Source organism: Rhinatrema bivittatum, chromosome 1, assembly GCF_901001135.1.
Source record: "Rhinatrema bivittatum chromosome 1, aRhiBiv1.1, whole genome shotgun sequence".
NCBI lineage: Eukaryota > Metazoa > Chordata > Amphibia > Gymnophiona > Rhinatrematidae > Rhinatrema > Rhinatrema bivittatum.
In genome coordinates, this window is record NC_042615.1 from 433,433,360 (window position 1) to 433,451,625 (window position 18,266).

The 18,266-nt window shown below is 49.2% G+C and overlaps 2 protein-coding genes across 3 annotated transcripts in view; one reads left to right on the top strand and one right to left on the bottom strand.

Annotated features, from left to right (window-relative positions):
• The window catches only part of LOC115092993 (oocyte zinc finger protein XlCOF6-like), an 86,254-nt gene extending 80,900 nt beyond the window's left edge, over positions 1 to 5,354 (bottom strand). Inside the window, exon 1 of the mRNA XM_029604547.1 lies at positions 5,100 to 5,354. Within this exon, the coding sequence (XP_029460407.1) occupies positions 5,100 to 5,123 (24 nt within the window). The 5' untranslated portion in view covers positions 5,124 to 5,354. The remainder of the gene's footprint in view (positions 1 to 5,099) is intronic.
• LOC115092963 (zinc finger protein 567-like) overlaps positions 1 to 18,266 on the top strand; it is a 1,005,854-nt gene that overhangs the window by 562,394 nt on the left and 425,194 nt on the right. The window lies entirely within an intron of this gene.

Consider the following 18,266-nt stretch of genomic DNA (forward strand, 5'->3'; position numbering starts at 1 on the left):
CACTGTCCCATTGGTTATCCTCCTTCCACCATGTCTCTGAGATGCCAATTAAGTCTATGTCATCATTCACTGCTATACATTCTAATTCTCCCATCTTACTTCTTAGACTTCTGGCAATAGCATACAAACATTTCAAAGTTTGCTTTTGGTTTGTATTTTCATTCTGCTTTTTAATTGATAGGGATAAGTTAGAATTTTTTAGCTCAGGTGAGTTTTTAGGTACAGGCACTTGGACTACTTTTCTTATTATTGGAACCTCACTGTCGGGATGCCCTAATTCTAATGCATCATTAGTATCCTTTGAAGCTACCTCTCTCCGAACCATGCGCTGCTGAGTGACTGTCGGCTTTCCCCTTTGTTGTAGTTTAAAAGCTGCTCTCTCTCCTTTTTAAAGATTAGCGCCTTTAAAAAACGTAACCGTGTTCTACAATGTTTAGAACCCACTGATCCAAAGCGATCTTGACCCATTCCTCATAAAATAGAAAGAGATGACCTCCGATCTCTGGAACGAAGAAATGGTCCGGCGCACCTTCATTGGGTAGACTTGTTTGCAGAGAAGCCGTTGGAGGCTCCATCACGAGGAAGCCGCCTACCGTAAAAGGAATGAGCACAAGCCTGGGACCTCGTCGATAATTGCCGTGAAGCGAGGATGGGGCTCTATGCGCACGAAAACAGCGTTGACCCCGAAAATGACTCCGAGATGAGCTGAAGGGCCGAGAAGATCGGGACCTATCCTCTGGGAGTTTGTAAACCTTATTGTCCCCTAAGGCCTTACTGAGATGTTCCAGATCATCTCCAAATAAAAGCTTTCCTTTAAACGGGAAGGAACCCAGCTGAGATTTGGAAGAGACGTCAGCCGACCAATTGCGGAGCCAGAGGAGCCTTCTCGCGGACACCGCCAAGGACATTGTTCGCGAGGAGGTACATAGAAGATTATACAAGGCGTCCGCTGTATAAGCTACCGCCGCCTCCATACACTCCACCTGTTCTGCCTCCGCTGGGGGTAGCGCTCCTGAGCTGTGAGCAACTGCTGTACCCATCTAAGGGTAGCTCTCTGCATGAGGCTACTGCAGATGGCCGCCCACACGCCAAGCGTAGACACCTCAAAAATCCTTTTGAGAAGAACCTCCAGTTTCCTAACCTGGAGATCCTTAAGCGCCACCGCTCCCGTAACTGGAATCGTTGTGCACTTGGCAACTGCAGAAATGGCCGCGTCCACTTTAAGGATCTTGAGAAGATCTAAGGACTCATCCGGAAGCGGATAAAACTTTTCCATGGCCCTACTAACTTGCAGACTGGCTTCAGGCGCATCCCATTCCCTGGTCATAAGCTGTAATAGCATTGGGTGAAAGGGAAAAGTTATAGGGGGAGCCCGAAGACCCGACAGAACTGGATCCCCCAAGGAAGGCTCCGCCACTAGCTGCGGAGCCAGAATATCGAGTTCCGCTAGCACATGAGAGATCAAAGGGGCCAGCTCCTCCCTGCAAAATAATCGGAGCACCCACGGGTCACCCCCTTCAACTGGAGCGGCATTGTCAACATCATCGCTCGTGTCCGCAGACGGAGGATCTTGGGGCGCGGGATCTGGGAGGATAGAGGGTGGTGGTACCAATGCGGCAGAAGCCATACGGGTAAGCCGGTCCCCAGGAGCCTCTGGACCCTCTGCTGGTCTAGGGAGCTTTGCTGGCAGAGAATCCTGTAAAATCAAATCTGCCTCTACCTCCATTTAAGCCTTGTGTAGTAACAATACAAACTGCGAGGAACAGGGGTGCTGCCTCTTTAAGCCCCCTTCCCGGAGGCAAGGTGGGATGAGGCGGGGAAATCAAGCCCCAAACCACGAGGCCTTTCAGGGCTTAAATTAGGAGGAGAAAGCTACGATGGGAAATCCCCTCCCCTGGAGCCCTGTGCAGCATCGAAGACTGAGTCAGGTAAAATGGCTGCCGTTCCCACGCTTCTCGGGGACGGGGCAGGCTGTGGTTTCTGAGCCGGCAGACTGCTGTCTAACCCTCGCAATCGTGTCAGAGATGTTCTTTTGCCTGCCACAGGTGATTGAGAAGGGCCTTCACCCCCGGGATACAGCGCGAGCAAAGTCCCTCGCAGGAGAGCCGCGCTGCCGGCTCTCCATAGGCGGAGCAATGCGCTCCCCGCAGCATAATAGGCCGAGCTGCAACGGAAAAAGCAGCTGGGTAAAAAAATTACCCCCTCCGGAGACCCGGGAGATCGAAAACAGGCTCTGTTTTGCTTTTTTATTATTTTTGGGGTTTTTTTTTTTTTTTTTTTTTAAACTGTGTCGGTCAACCAGGGGAAGGATGTGTCCCTGGGCACAACAGATTAATAGGAGCTGCCACCAGAGGAATTAAGCATCTCTGGATCGCTGGGGGTGGGGGGGGGGAAGGGACCGGCCCTCTGGTAAATCCCCCTCACCAGGCTTTGGCCAAAAAATCTCCGGATATATAGACTCTAAGGCACCAAACTCAGCCTTGCCTGCTACCAAGTGGGGAGAGACGCCCCCCCCCCCCTCCCCCTTGGGAGGATCTGTACTCCTTTGCTTATTTACTGTTTTGTTTTGGTTTTTTTACTAAGGTACCTACCAAAAGTACTAAGGTACTTACTAAAAGTTGGTCTAGTCAAATGTAACTAGGGGCGCAAAACCCCTTTCACTTGTTTAAGAATCAAAAATTGGAAAAGGATCAGGACCGCAGGTTATGGCATCCTTCATCTGCTGGAGTCAGAGAAATACTGAAGGATCGCAGGTGGCGCACTGGGATATCAAGGGGTGCCTTTTCAGCTTTTTTCTCTGACTCCATCTGCTGGAAGGGAGGCATAACCCAGCGGTCTGAACTGATCCAGGTACATACAGGGAACAGTCTTTACCTTTAGATATTGTATTTTGGTGGGCCTGGAAACATAAGTTGATGGACCAATTTTGGCCCACATGCCATAGTTCTCTCAGTTCTGGTTTGTCTGGTATGTCTTACATGCTGCTCATCAGTTAGACAGTAACAAAACATAAAACCCATTCACCCCTACCCCATCCCCAAATTCTCAATTTGTGTCTAATGCAAATCAATTTTAAAATCTATTCCTTAGCGAATGCTACTCATTTCAGCATTAAATATTCCAACTTTGTTTCCTGGTTCTCCTTGCCATTTTCTTTTTCTATGTGTGCCATTCTTTCTTCATTTCTCTCTCTCAGTTGTCTCTCAGATCTTTCTTTAATCTCATTTCTTTACATCTTTCTTCTCCCACTATTTCTCTCTGCTGACCTCTCTCCTCCCCATGTCCCACCTTTCCACTTCCCCGTCAATTCCCCTTTCGACCCCTTTGTGCGCTCCATCTCTTCTTTGCTTGCTTTCAGTCCTCCCAGTTTGTATCTTGTGCTCTTATCTCCTTCTCTGTGACCCTTTCTCCAGACTTCCCAGTCTTCCCTCTCCTTATCTCTGGCTTTTCCCTCATATCTCAATCTTCCTCGCTCTGATTTTTCTTCCCTACACCTCCTAATCCCACCCATTCTTCCACCTCTCTCTCTACATATTACTCTTTCACATCCCTTGATTAAGCACCACCCACAAGCCTTCTCTTGCAGCTCCCAGCCTCTTCTCCACTCTTTTTTCACTCCATTTTGGCTTTTCTCCCATGGCCATAGGTGCCAGCTGTCTGGTTGCTCGATCACCCTCAGTGCTATGCAAACTCCTGTATTGTGTCCAGGGAAGGTTAAATTTGCCTTGAGTTTAGCTCCCCACAATCATTTTCAAAAGTTGGTTTTGGTGCCAAGGCAACTAGAGAGCAGCAACAGAGCAACAAAGCCTGGGAGTAAAGGGACTCCGGAGAAGCAGCCAGCTGAGGGGCTAAAGCAGAGACAGCAGGTAGCACAGGGGTATGGAAATTGTGCTTTCTGCTCCACAGTTGTTTCTTTCTCGGTTTCCACCCAGGAAGCTCATGAAATACGGAGATAGTACAAAGGACGAGCAAACCGTCCCTTCCAATGACTGCTGTTTCTGTTTCATTTCTATAGATAGCTGTCTTTCCTACTCCTTTTGTGCTAATGATAGCAGCCTCTGTCTCCCCTCTCCTGTGTAGCAGGACAGAACGTTACAGCTGACAAAAAAGCCAGGCTCTCCTGCTTGAAGTTATTGCTTGTTGGACAGGGGTGATTGGTTATTTTCTGCAATTCCCCTGTCCTGTGTAATGGTGGTCCGGATGTGTACCTTCTGACAAGCTAACAAGTACTCTTGGTTGCAAATCTCTGGATTATAGCAGAAGCGCTCTCTTTTCCTTAAATCTCCAGTATTTTGTATAGATTGTCTGGTCTCCACAGAAACACTGCTGGTGCCGGCTGATTCAGGAGGGGCATGCATCAACACACATGGATGGGATGGTGAAAAAGCAGCAGAAAGAGTGGGAGGGATAAAGGCTGGCGAGTTCACATGCGAAGCCAGCAGGGCCGGTGCAAGGGGATTAGGCGCCCTAGGCACCTTCAGCCTTGCGCCGCCTCCATCCCCGCCCCCGGTCGCAGCCCCCATCCCCGCCTCCATGGGCAGGGCCCACATGCCGCCACTCCCCCCCCCTCACAAAACACCTGGTCCAGCGGGGAGCCCGGAAGCGATCTGCCTATCCCGGGTCGTCGGCTGCCACTAACCAAAATGGCGCCGGTGGCCTTCAGCACCTACCATGTGACAGGGGCTACCGGTGCCATTGGTTAACCCCTGTCACATGGTAGGAGCTAAAGCCCACCGGCGCCATTTTGGTTAGTGGCAGCCGAGGCTCCCGGGCCCTCCGTTGGTTCACCAGGGGAGCACGGGAAGCAGGGTGAGGCGGGGGCTGGGCAGAATTTTGAAGGGGCACTTTTTGCCCTTTCAAAATTCTGCCGCCTGAAGTGGCACAGGCTTAGCTCGCCTAGTGGTTCCTCCGGCCCTGGAAGGCAGTAAGAGTGCTGAGGCTGTGTATTTCTGTGATCTCACAGTGACCAGAACTAAAACCTTCCTAGATACCTAAAGATCTTTGTATTGTGCAGTGAGAAGACTGGAAGAGCTGCACAGAGAAAAGTTTTCATTTAAGTGCTGGTGCTCTGTACACAAGAAGACAGAAGAATCTCTTACCCGCTCAGAAACCGGGACAGACATTTCCTTTTTCCCTTTGAATTCTGCAGCTGCGGGGATGGATTCAGGCTTTTCCTGCTCAGATGCTGAGAAAGATGCGTAAGATAGTAAGTGGCTGAACTGATCTGGTGTGGAGACTTGCAGTCTTAGACAGACAGAAAATTCCTGCTTTTATTCTGAGTCTTTTCCACTCTTTACAGCTCCTCAGTCAGTGCAACCAAATCTCCTGAGCAGAATCCATGCTTTCCCAGTGCATTCTGGGAAGATCCCACCTCCTTAAGGTGGATCTACAGAGATAGCAGGTTTCTGTAGGTGTCTTGCAATGCTGGAAAGGTTAAAGCATGGCAGCAGAAAATCACTCTGCTGAATATTCTAGGAATAAAGACTATGAAATCACAATAAGGCTAATGTAATAAGACCCATGGTGAAATTGGCACTATTTTTCAGAAATATTTTTTTAGCACATTGGGATATATTAAGGGGATGGCATACAAATTAGATCCGCACAGAAAATCCACGCATAACAAATATCTGTGCAGATATGCACGCTACAAAGCATGCTGAAGGCCCTATGCAATAAATCTTGCATAAACCCACATTAATGTGGTGATCTCGTGACTGATTCTCGGTTGAAAACCTTCCCTTTTCATAACAGTAGCGCGAGTGAGGGGTCTGGGAATGACTGAAAGTGGGTAGAGTAATGTCTAACCCCTTCATGATCCATCACTGATCGTGTGAGAGCTATAATGGTGGGGGAAATACAGCAGAGATTTGGAAGGGACTATAAAAGGTCACAAGGAAGTTTTGAAAGACAGGCTTTCCATGTCAAGGCTTGCATCTGCCTCAGAGCCTCCCATTTTTTGACTCAGCTGAGAGACTGTCATCCAGATGCAGCCGGCCATGGCGTCAGGAGTTATCTATTCAAAGGTATAGCAGCAACTGCATGTTTCACAATGCAGAGAGACATGCCAGGAAAAAGTGAAGCCAAGGTTAGCATTCAGCATTTCTGACATGTGCCTGTTCCCACTCAGAACTCTCTTCTGGCTTCTGCTGCTTAATTCTTCAACCTCCAGACAGGCGCTTAAACTTAACTCCTGTCCTGACCCAGGCGCTAAAAATCCCGCTTAAAAAAACCTGCATTAATGCCAGCGTGGCTCTCTGCATTATCCATGAATAATTAATTACTTCCTTTGCATGGCATTAGCATGGACTCATGCTAAAGCAGCCGTGGCTTTTTGAGCGGGTTTGTGCGCACATTTTTCCCACGCTAACCATGTTATTATACACATGCATAAGATTAGCACAGGAAAACGCATAGCAGGAACACCACAGCTTATTACATTGGCCCCAATATATCTATAAATAAAGCAACAGAAGACAGCACAAAAGAAGATAAGAACATAAGAAGAGCCAAGTTGACCAGACAGAGGTCTATCAAGCCCAGCATCCTCTGACAGTGGCCAGTCCAAGCCCCAAGCCAGCAGGCAAATCCAAAAAGTGTTTTTTATTTCTTGTCATATTACTAAAACAACATAGTTCACTTTCTCTTACACTGACAAGATGCTGCTCAACATTCTAAAGGAAAAAAAACAGCTTTACAATTCTTCCAAGTGTTTATCTATCACTTCCATAGCTTCAAATGGGAACTTTGAGAATAAGAATTCTAAATCCCATCAAATTGTCAGGCAGTTTAGCTAAATAGTAGATGTTCAGTGTTTTATTACACAATTTAGAGATCCAGTAAAAGTTTAGAATATTTTAAACTTGACTTTTTTTTTTAAAGAAGATCTTTTTTAAAGAAGATCTGAGATCTCAATTCCCTCTATTTCCAATTTATTTTCTTTCTGGGCTCACCTATATCCTGGAATTATTGACTAATAAATCAACTGTATCAACAGTCTAAATGATCAAATAATAAGAGTAATAATGCTTGTGTTCTTTCTCCAGTATAAGTACTGGCCCAGTATAACTAGAGTTATATTTATCAGGAGCCATAGCTATCTTAAGGCCAATGTGGCCAAAGCCATAGGTGCCACTGCCCTAAGTGTGCCATAATACTGTTTCACTCCATGGGCCCAGAACCTGCCAGGATGAAGGGAAGGCAGGGGAGAAGAGAAGAGCACTTGCCCCAAGCACAATGCCTCTCTCGGTATAATCAGGCTACTGACCTTCCCCAAATATGATGTAGCCCAGGGGTGGGCAAACATTTTTGTGTTAGGGCCATAATACAAGTTCTTGTCTGCGATGGGGGCCTTGAGGGGGTTCCCCTTTGGATTTCCTTGGGAGGACCCCCTCAGAAGATTGTCGAGCGACAACACTAAAAACAAAAAAAAAAAAAAATACCCAAAGAGTACTTATATTGTTTTACTTCTTTCTTTATTTACAACTGAAAGATACAAAGCCTGAAATGAATACATTTCTTCAGACTTTAATTTCACTACTGAAAGATGCACAATCATGTGCACAACCATTCAATTGTTTATAGTGTTCATCTTTCAGTACTGAATAACGAAAATTTGCTAGAAGATCACAAAATTTCTTCGGTCTATATTTCAATAGAAGAAGATGCAAAACCATACAGCTGTATTGCCAATTGCCTTTTATTTCACTACTGAAAGATGCACAGCCATACAACTGTTTTATAGTTATGCATCTTTCAGTAATGAAATAAAGAATGATGAAAATTTCCTACAATAATAGATTACAAAATGTCTTCAGTCATTATTTCAATAGTGAAAGATACACAACCATGTGCACAAAACCATACAACTGTTTTATAGTTATGCATCTTTCAGTATTGAAATAAAGGCTGAAGACATTTTGTAATCCGATTTTACCAAATTTTTTTCAGGCTTTAGTTCACTACTAAAAGATGCACAACCATAAATCAATATTGCAAATTTTAAAGAGAATGATAACTTATTTTTACCGCTATCATTCTTTGTTTAATGTGAACAATGGAGTTGGTCATCCCGCTTTACCATGCTATCAAAGTCTGGTGTCAGGTTTGTTGTTGAAATAGAAACATGACAGCAGAAAAGACCATATGGCCCATCCAGTCTGTCCATCTGTCCAATTAATTTAGCATTATAATTCTCATCACTTCCTTAGAGATCCACTGTATTTATCCTATGCTTTCTTGAATTCAGATACTGGTTTTGTCTCCACCACCTCCACTGGGAGGTTGTTCCATGCCTCCACCACCCTCTCTGTAAAGAAATATTCCCCAAGATTACTGAACCTCATCTCATGACCCCCTTGTTCTAGATCCTCCTTTCTATTGAAAAAGGCTCATCTCCTGTGCATGGAAACCTTTGAGATATTTGAATGTCTGTATCATATCTCCCCTATGCCGTCTTTCCTCTTGGGTGTACATGCTTAGATCTTTAACTCTATCCCCAAATGCTTTAGAACGAAAACCACTGACCATTTTAGTAGCCACCCTCTGGACCAACTTCATCCTGTTTATATCATTTTGAAAGTGTGTTCTCCAGAATTGTACACAGTATTCCAAGTGAGGTCTCACCAGAGACTTATACAGGGGCAATATCACCTCTCTTTCTGCTGACCATTCCTCTCCTTATGCAGCCAAGATTCTTTCTGGCTTTTACAGTCGCTTTGTCCACCTTAAGATCATTAGATACAGTTACCCCCGGATTCAGCTCTTCCTTTGTGCTTAGAAGGATTTCACCTTAAATACTATACCTTTCCCTTGGGTTTTTGCATCCTAAATGCATTACTCTGCAGTTTTAGCATTAAATCTTAGTTGCCAGATATTAGACCATTCCTTGAGCTTCATTACATCTCTCTTCATGTTTTCCACTCCTTCCTGGCTTTCTGGTATCAATGGCCAAAAGTTGCACCTTTCTTGACAACCCTTCTGTTACAGTGCTCACAAAAATGTTGAAAAGATCCAGTCCAAGGGCCATTCTCTGAGGCAGACTGCTAGCAACATTGCCCTCCTCAGAGAAAACTCCATTTACCACTACCCTTGGTTGCCTACCACTCAGCCAGTTTCTTATCCAGTCACTCTAGAATCCATACCAAAGGCATACAATTAATTTATAAGTCTTCTGTGCAGAACCATGTCAAAGGCCTTGCTGAAATCCAAGTACACTATGGGTAGATTTTAAAAGCCCTGCGCGCGTAAATCCAGCAGGATTTATGCGTGCAGGGCACTCGCGCGCCAGCGCGCCTATTTTGCATAGGCCGCCGGCACACGCAAAACCCCGGGATGAGCGTAAATCCCGGGGCTTCGTAAAAGGGGCAGGAGGAGCGGGTCTGGGGGCGTGTCGGAAGTCCAGGGGTGTGTCCGGGGGCGTGTCTGGGGGTCAGGGGCGGTCCAAGGTGGGTCCATGGGCGTGGCGATGGTTCGGGGGCGGGCCGGGAGGGCGGTCCCGAGTCCCCCAGCACTGCGGCCTGTGCCGGGGGATGGCGAGGCGGCACGCTCAAGTTACGCCTGCTTCGAGCAGGCGTAACTTGCACAACAAAAGTGGGGGGGGATTTAGTTAAGGCTAGGGTGGGTTAGAGAGGGGAAGGTGGGGTGACACGGAAGGAAAGTTCCCTCCGAGGCCGCTCCGATTTCGGAGCGGCCTCGGAGGGAACAGAGGCAGGCTGCATGGCTTGGCGTGCGAAAAGGCTGCCGATTTTGCGCAGCCTTTTGTTTGCGCCGGTCGGGCAAACAAAAGTACACACGCATACTTTTTTAAGATCTACCTCTACGTCTAGCGCTCTCCCTTGATCCAACTGTCTGGTCACGTAATCAAAGAAATTCATCAGATTCATCTGACAAGATTTACCTCTGGTAAAACTATGCTGCCTCAGATCTTGCAATCCATAGGTTTCCAAAAATTGCACTATCCTCTGCTTTAGCAGCGATTCCATTAGTTTGCTGACCACAGACTAACTGGCCTGTAATACCCAGCTGTCTCCTTGCTTCCACTTTTATGAATTGGAACCACATCCATCCTTTTCCAATCCTCTTGAATTTCTCCAGATTTTAAGGAAGCATTGAAAAGGTCAGCCAGCGGAGCTGCCAGGATATCTCTAAGTTCCCTTAGTACCCTCAGATGTAACTCATCCAGCCCCATCACCTTATCTACTTTAAGTTTAGTTAACGCCTCATGAATACACTGTTCTGAAAATCGATTGAGGTTTACCTCACTTCCAGTTTTATTTGTGCTTGTTTTTTGTGGTCCTGCTCAGATGTGCTCTTCCTTCTATTTATTTAAAAGTATTTACTACCCACCCCTCCTGGAAGTTCTATCACTATTGGGCCGATACAGTAAAATGAGGGGGAGAGCCGTCGCTCCGAGGTGAGCACCCGCTCTCCCGATGTGTGCCCAGGCCACTCTCCTGGGCACACGATCGAGTATTCAAAAGAGGGCCCGCGGTAATAAGGAGGCGGTTGGAACACTAGCACGTCCCTAGCGCCTCCTTATTGACAGAAGCGGCAGCTGTCAGTGGGTTTGACAGTCAACGCCTAATTTTACCGGCGTCGGTTCTCGAACCCACTGACAGCCATAGGTTCGGAAAATGGACACCAGAAAAATTGAGCATCCATCTTCCAACCCGCGAGCCGCGGGCTGATTTTTTTTTTTAAGATTTTTTATTTTTTTTTATTTTTGGGGCCTGCAACTTAATATCGCTATGGTAGGAGTAATGGACGGCCGGCGCCATCTTTAAAAATGGCGCGGGCCATCCAGTGCTCCTACCATGTGACAGGGGCCGGCCAATGGCACGGATACCCTGTCACATGGTAAGGGCAAAGGGCAATCGGCGCCATTTTTATTAGTGGCAGCCGGCGGCCCCGAGAGCGGGAGATGGCTCCCGGGACACCCAGTGGACCACAAGGTACTTTTAAAAAGTTTTGGGGGGTTCGGGAGGGTGGGGAAAGCTAAGGGAAAGTTTTAAAGGGTCGGGTGGGTTTTTTTTTGTTTATTGGCTCGGGTGCAGCCGATAAATAAAACCGCGATCGGGCCGCACAAAAAAAAATTAATGATATGAATCGGAACCGGAATCGGAAGCAATTCCGGTTCCGATTCACATCTCTACTCAGTAATAACTTCTGAAAGGGGTCTGGAAAGAGGACTACACAGCATTCCTGAAATCAGAGACAAATGTAGGATTAAGGAAACCACTCAAGTACAGAGCATAACACTCATCTGGGAAGAGAGCAGGAAGCCTTTGTCAGCCTGCAGCAGGGCCCCAGCTGCCACATCAGGTTCCAATCCCACTTCTAGCGCTCAGCGTGCACCTGAGTTTCAGCAGCTCACGTGAACTCCCAGCTCTCGAACCACAGTTGTCAGCTGTTTTGGGAAAGATCCTAAAGACCTAGCTACCTGCACAGCACCTGAGAGCAGGGGAGTCAAGTCTATACTGCAAAGTTGTTCGTGCACATCCCCGCCTTTGAAAAGGGGATGCACCATACACCACCGGCTTTAGATTCTGTCAAGCCGCACCAGCCCTCCTCTCATTTTCTTCTTCTCTCCCTCCTCATTCCCATTCTTCCCCTTCCCCAAGCGCACCTCTAAGCCTCTCGTGCTGCACCTTAAACACCAGCACCTCCATCCACCTGCAGCCCCACGCTGAAACATCCCTTGTTTGAACCGTGGAACACTGAATCTAGGGAGCCCTGCGGGCTTCGAACAAGCCCTTCTACAACTCTGCGGGCCCGTGTGGATCTCACGGCACAAGTTTGAACCTTGTAGGGATCCATAGATAAATACCTCTGTGGTTGAATCAGGAGGAAATGGGAGGGCTCAGCTGGGGGTGAGAGTGGGAGCTGGAGATGGAAAGCTGATAGACAGGTGAAAAGAGAGAGACTGAGGAATGGAGGGTTAGTGAGGGACAGAAAGGAGTGTTCCCTGTACGTACCGGATCAGTCCAGACTCCTGGGTTATGCCTCCGCACCAGCAGATGGAAACAGAGCAAATCAGGCTCTGCCATATATACTGGGGTGCTACCCACAGCCTGTCAGTATTTCTGTTTCCAGCAGGTGGTTTGGGTGCATAGCTCATAGCCTGGTTTAAAAAAAAAAAAAAAAATAGAAAGAGAAGGTTTTGGCTAAGGGAAATTCAGAATAGATAGTCAGTGTACTTTTTCTCCCTTATTCCTCTCAATTAAGTTTACAAAAAAAAAATGCTCTACTTTTCTGTTTTATTCTCACAGGTTTAGTAGAGGAACTGTCTGTACTCCCAGGGGGTTGCCAGGTCCTGAGAGGGCCATCCCCCCTGGTCGAGCAGATTGCTGGGGCTAGAGGTTGAGGACCCCACTGATCCAAGCCCAGTCGGGGTGATACCGGGGAGCCCGGCTCACTCACCCCAGTCAGACCGATCCAGCACTCGTCGGGGGACAGCGCCGGTGAGGTAAAAAAAAGAAAAAAAGATATTTAATTCTTTTGCAGCGATCCTCCGAACTCAGTGCAGCTGCGATTTTTTTTACCCAATCCCTCCCCCCTCCCTACCGGCGAGCGTTTTTTCTGGTTTTTCAGGTTTTTGTCAGGCTTAGAAGGAGCAGGCATGCCACATGGCACGGCCTGCACATCCTGCAGATCCGGGAGCGCGCACCTCTCGCGGGATGCGCTGTGTTCAGCCTGGATCCTGGGAGGCGAGGAATCATCGGGTGCGTTTCGGGGGGTGTTAGGCAGACGTCGTTGGCGATCGCGGTGGGAACGCAATCCTCGCCGGTCTCCAAGCCCACCAGGAGGAGAGCGGGAAAACCCGCCATTTTACCGCCAGAACCCGTTGTTGTTGCGCCGACTGTGGAGAGGCCCAGGGACTCCTCCCCCTCCCTCTCCACGCAACGTCCGGCTTCCCGACCTCCTTCCCCTTCAGCGGCCGCAGGGAGGGGGACAGCGTAGGATACGGACACGGATTCGGAGGGCTCCTGCACCTCGTTTTCGTCGGGTTTTATACTAGCCATGCATAGGGCTTTTCAAGCCCGCAAGGCCCTTAAGAGGCGTCCGCCTCCGCCCGAGCCCCAGGGGACACCACCCTCGACGCCCAAGGCTCACCCACCACCGAAGGACATAGCAGGACCCTCCAAGGCTAAGCGGCCACTGCGGGCTTTTCCATCCCGGGAGGATACGGATCCTTCAGACACTTCGGAGGACACTGAGGGTCAGGAGGCTCCCTCTCCGCCCCCGAGGGGGGCTGAGGGAGAGGGCATTCCCATGCAGGGGGCGGCGCGACAAGGCCAAAAGTCGGAGGGAGACAACCCGAGGGTCATATGCCTCTTTTGCCGAGATGAGTTGGGCCCCCTTATTCCTGCCATCTTGGAGGAGTTGGGAATAGCAATACCTCCTGAGGAGTCTCGACTTGGCTCTATGGATCCAGTGTTGTTGGGCCTGAGTGGGCCCCCCACAATCTTCCCCTTTCATTTTTCCTCGACGGACCTGCTCTTTTGAGAGAGGGATACTCCGGATCTGGGGCTGAATGTGACGAAGGCCATGCATAAGCTTTATCCCTTGCCGGAGGAAGCGCTAGAGGTTCTGAGAGTACCGAAGGTAGACACGGCGGTTTCAGCGGTGACAAAGCGGACGACCATTCCAGTTACGGGTACCACGGCGCTGAAGGACTGTCAGGATCGGAAGTTGGAAATCCAGTTGAAGAATATTTTCGAAGTCTTGGCGCTGGAGGCCCAGGCGGCGATCTGCAGTAACTTCGCCTTGAGGACCGGCCTGCGTTGGGTCCAACAGCTTCTAGCCAATGAGGGCCTCTCTGAGGAGGAAGCCAGACAGGCTGGGCGTCTGGAGGCGGTGGTTGCCTACAGTGCGGATGCTCTGCATGACCTTCTCCGCACTTCGGCTCGTTCTATGGTGTCCGCGGTCTCAGCCAGACATCTTTTGTGGTTAAGGAACTGGTCAGCGGACGGGGCCTCCAAGTCTCGTCTGGGTTCCCTTCCCTTTATGGGCAAACTGCTCTTTGGTAAGGAACTGGATGACATGATCCAACTACTAGGCGAGAAAAAAGGGTACCGTCTGCCGGAGGACAGGTCAAGGTCTAAGGGATCCTTTTCGTCTCGTTCCAGGTTTCGGAGCAGTAATAACCCTCGGTCCTCTCGGCCCACTACTCCTTCTTCCTCCTTTCGTTCGGAAGGCGGTAGGCAGCAGTCTCAGTCCTTTCGTGGAAGACGCTTTGGTAGACCTGCTTCCACCTCTTCAGCCCCGAGCGGTAAGTCGACTCAATAATGGCCTGCCGGTCCATCCCTCAGTCCCGAAGGTAGGGGGCAGGCTGTCCCTCTTTTACGAGGCTTGGATCACAATCACAACAGACCAGTGGGTACTATCAGTGATAAAAGATGGCTACGCTTTAGATTTTGCTCGCCTTCCCCACCTGAGATTTTTTCCCTCCCCGTGCGGGAAGCAGTTCATCAGACGGTCCAGTTGTCAGAGCTGGGGGCTATTGTCCCAGTTCCCGCCTTGGAGCAATGAAGAGGACACTACTCCATATACTTCGTCGTTGCAAAGAAAGAAGGCTCTTTCCGGCCCATTCTCGATCTGAAGGAGGTCAATCGTTGTCTCTGGAATCCACGCTTCCGCATGGAGACCCTGAGATCTGTGATTGCATCAGTATGACCGGGAGAGTTTCTGGCTACGTTGGATCTCACGGAGGCATATCTGCACATCGGGATCCAGAAGGAGCATCAGAAGTACCTTCGATTCTTTGTGCTGGGGAAACACTATCAGTTCTAAGCGTTACCGTTTGGGCTTGCGACAGCTCCCAGAACTTTCACCAAGATAATGGTGGTGGTGGCGGCCCAATTGCGCCGGGAGAGACTGTTAGTCCATCCGTACCTGGACGATTTGCTGATCCATGCAAAGTCAGAGGAGTTGTGCCAGGCGGCAATTCGACGAGTCCTACAACTGTTGCACTCACTCGGCTGGGTAGTCAATACGACCAAAAGTCACCTCCAACCCTCACAGTCTCTGGAGTTTTTGGGGGCATTATTCAACATGCGACAAGGCAAGGTTTTCCTCTCTGTGGACCGCTGTTGCAAGTTAAGAGGACAGGTTACGGCCTTTCTGCAAATGCAGCCACCGACAGTCTGGGACTACCTACAGTTGATTGGTTCCATGGCCTCTGCGCTGGAATTGGTTCCGTGGGCTTTTGCGCACATGTATCCCTTGCAGTAGGCATTACTTTCCCGCTGGAGCCTGGTATCCGAGCAGTTCCAGCTTCCCTTACCTCTGACGGCTGGTCTGACATCAGTCTGAGTTGGTGGTTGCAACCGACAATCTGTTACAGGGGGTCTCGATTGTGGCCTCGGAATGGACAGTGGTCACCACAGACGCGAGCCTCTCTGGCTGGGGGGCAGTATGCTTACGGCAGTCTGTGCAGGGTCGCTGATCCCCATCCGAGTCACACTGGTCGATCAACCGCTTGGAGACCAGGACAGTGCATCTGGCATTATGGGCCTTTCTACCCCTGGTTCAGGGAAAATCGGTCAGAGTCCTGTCTGACAATGCGACCATCGTGGCCTATATCAATCGGCAGGGGGGGACTCGGAGTCGCCCGGTAGCCTTAGAAGCCCAGCTCCTAATACAATGGGCGGAGAGGTATCTTCTCCGCATTGCCGTGTCTCATATCGCAGGGGTAGACAACATTCACACGGACTTTCTGAGTCGTCATCAACTGGACCCAGGAGAGTGGGAACTGGCAGACGACGCCTTTCAGCTCATTTGTGACAGGTGGGGACAGCTTGCCATGGATCTTATGGCGACCTTTCAGAATACCAAGGTGCCCCGCTTCTTCGCCCATCGCAGGGAACCAGGGGCGGAAGGGGTGGACGCCCTGGTGCTTCCTTGGCCGACGTCAGTCCTCCTGTATGTATTTCCTGCATGGCCTCTCATAGGCAAAGTCCTTCGTCGCATAGAGGGTCATCCCACGGAGGCCATCCTGGTAGCTCCAGAGTGGCCTCGAAGGCCGTGGTTCGCGGATCTCGTCAACCTGTCATTGGAAGCGCCATTCCGGCTACCGGTGTTACCGAATCTTCTTCATCAGGGCCCCGTCTGTTTCGATCAGGTAGATCACTTTTATGTAGCGGCATGGCTTTTGAGAGGCGCCGTCTGAAAGGAAAAGGTTATTCGGATGTGGTGGTGACCACCCTCTTGCGGTCGCGCAAGGTCTCGACTTCGCTATCATATATGCGCGTGTGGAAAGTTTTTGAGGCATGGTGTGTGTCTTGAGCGATCCGGCCTACTCAGGCGACTATTCCCAATATCTTGGCTTTTCTCCAGGAGGGCTTGGCTAAGGGGCTGTCTTGTAGCTCTTTACGAGTACAGGTGGCGGCCCTTGGTTCCTTGCATGGGTTGGTGAATGGGGGGCCGTTGGCATCTCACCCTGATCTGGTCCATTTCCTGAAGGGAGCAATGCATCTGCGTCCACCGGTTGCTGTACCTTGTCCTTCCTGGAACTTAAATTTGGTTCTCAAGGCATTGTGTGTGCCCCCGTTCGAACCCCTGAAGGGAGCCTCTCTGAAGGATCTGACTTTGAAAGTCGTATTTTTGGTGGAGATCACCTCTGCTAGGAGAGTCTCTGAGCTTCAGGCCCTATCCTGTAGGGAACCCTTCTTGCGGATCTCTGAGTCGGGCGTTAGTCTCCGGACTGTCCCTTCGTTCCTTCCCAAGGTAGTGTCCGCTTTTCATCTGAATCAGTCGGTGGAACTTCCAGCATTCGCCCATCTCGAAGGTTCGGATAAACCCTCCAAGGAATTGAAGAAGTTGGATGTGCGTAGGGCCCTCTTACGCTATCTGGAGGTCACTAATGGTTTCTGAGTCTCGGATCACCTTTTTGTACTTTGGAAGGGCCCCAATAAGGGCAATATGGCATCTAAGACAACCATTTCACGCTGGCTGAAGGAATCTATAAATTCTGCGTACCTTTTGAGTGGTCGACCCCTCCCTTTGGGGCTGAAAGCGCACTCCATGCGTTCGCAGGCAGCTTCCTGGGCAGAGTACCATCAGATCTTCCCGTCAGAGATCTGTAGGGCAGCAACCTGGAAATCGTTGCACACGTTCGCGCATCATTATCGTCTGGACGTACAGGATTCCAGGGAGGGTAATTTCGGAGCAGGCGAGTTGAGAGTGGGCCTCTCCATTTCCCAACCCAAGAAGTGAGCTCTGGTAATTCCCAGAAGTTTGGACTGATCCGGTACATACAGGGAAAAGAAAATTAGGTCTTACCTTGGATAATTTTCGTTTGCCTGGGTCAGGTTCTTGTTGGGGGCTGTGACCCATAAGTTCCCCGGTTGACCTTCATGTACATAGTAGGTTTATATGGGGGAATTGTCCTGCTTTGACACTGTGTAATACCGACAGGCTGTGGGTGGCACCCCAGTATATATGGCAGAGCTTGTCAAGTTTTGCTCTGTTTCCAGGAGTCTGGACTGATCCTTGGTACTACAGGAACGAAAATTATCGAAGGTAAGACCTAATTTTCTTACATTTTACTGAGTGGAGAGAAAGGTAAAGGAGTAAAAGGTAAGGCCCAATGTCTGAGACAGGTGTAGGGAAGACAGGAGGAGAGAAGAGCATTTCTTCTATCTTTGCATTTTGCTCAGTTCTGGAGGAAATGCATTTCTGTTTCTTTTTCCCGGTATTGTACAGAATGCACTTGAGCTAGTCTAGAATATCAATTTCAGTTGCTGTCCTCCTTTTTCCTAGTTTGAATTTGTGGGCCCTTGTTTTATATTAGGTAAGGCTCAAAGGGTTCTGTGTTTGTGGCCCAGCTTGGCAGGAAAGGTGTTTGGAATATCAAAGGCTGTGAGTTTGAATCCAGCTGTAGGAAACAGAGAGGGAAGTTGAAAGTGGGTATTAGTCATTTCATCCGTCATGTCCAGATTTTCCAATGGGAGGTGTGGATTAGTGTTTCATGAGGGATGTGTTTGGCTTATCCTGATTTTCCAACAGGTGGTGTAATAGGGTGCAATATTGCCCCTTCTCAGGTACAGTCGCTGGTGTTTCGGTTTTGGGAGTTAGTGTGTTACGGTAGGGCAGGTTTGCCATATGGGTCCTGACTGTCTTTTTTGCAGGCTTTTGTGTGACTTGCCAAATTTTCTGACAGCGAATGGTGTCCACGCGTCTCCGTTACTGAGGTGACCCCCAGAATTGGACATTTTGTTTTGTATGGCGAGTTCGTAAGAGCAGGTTTCCCCCAGCCTGACATC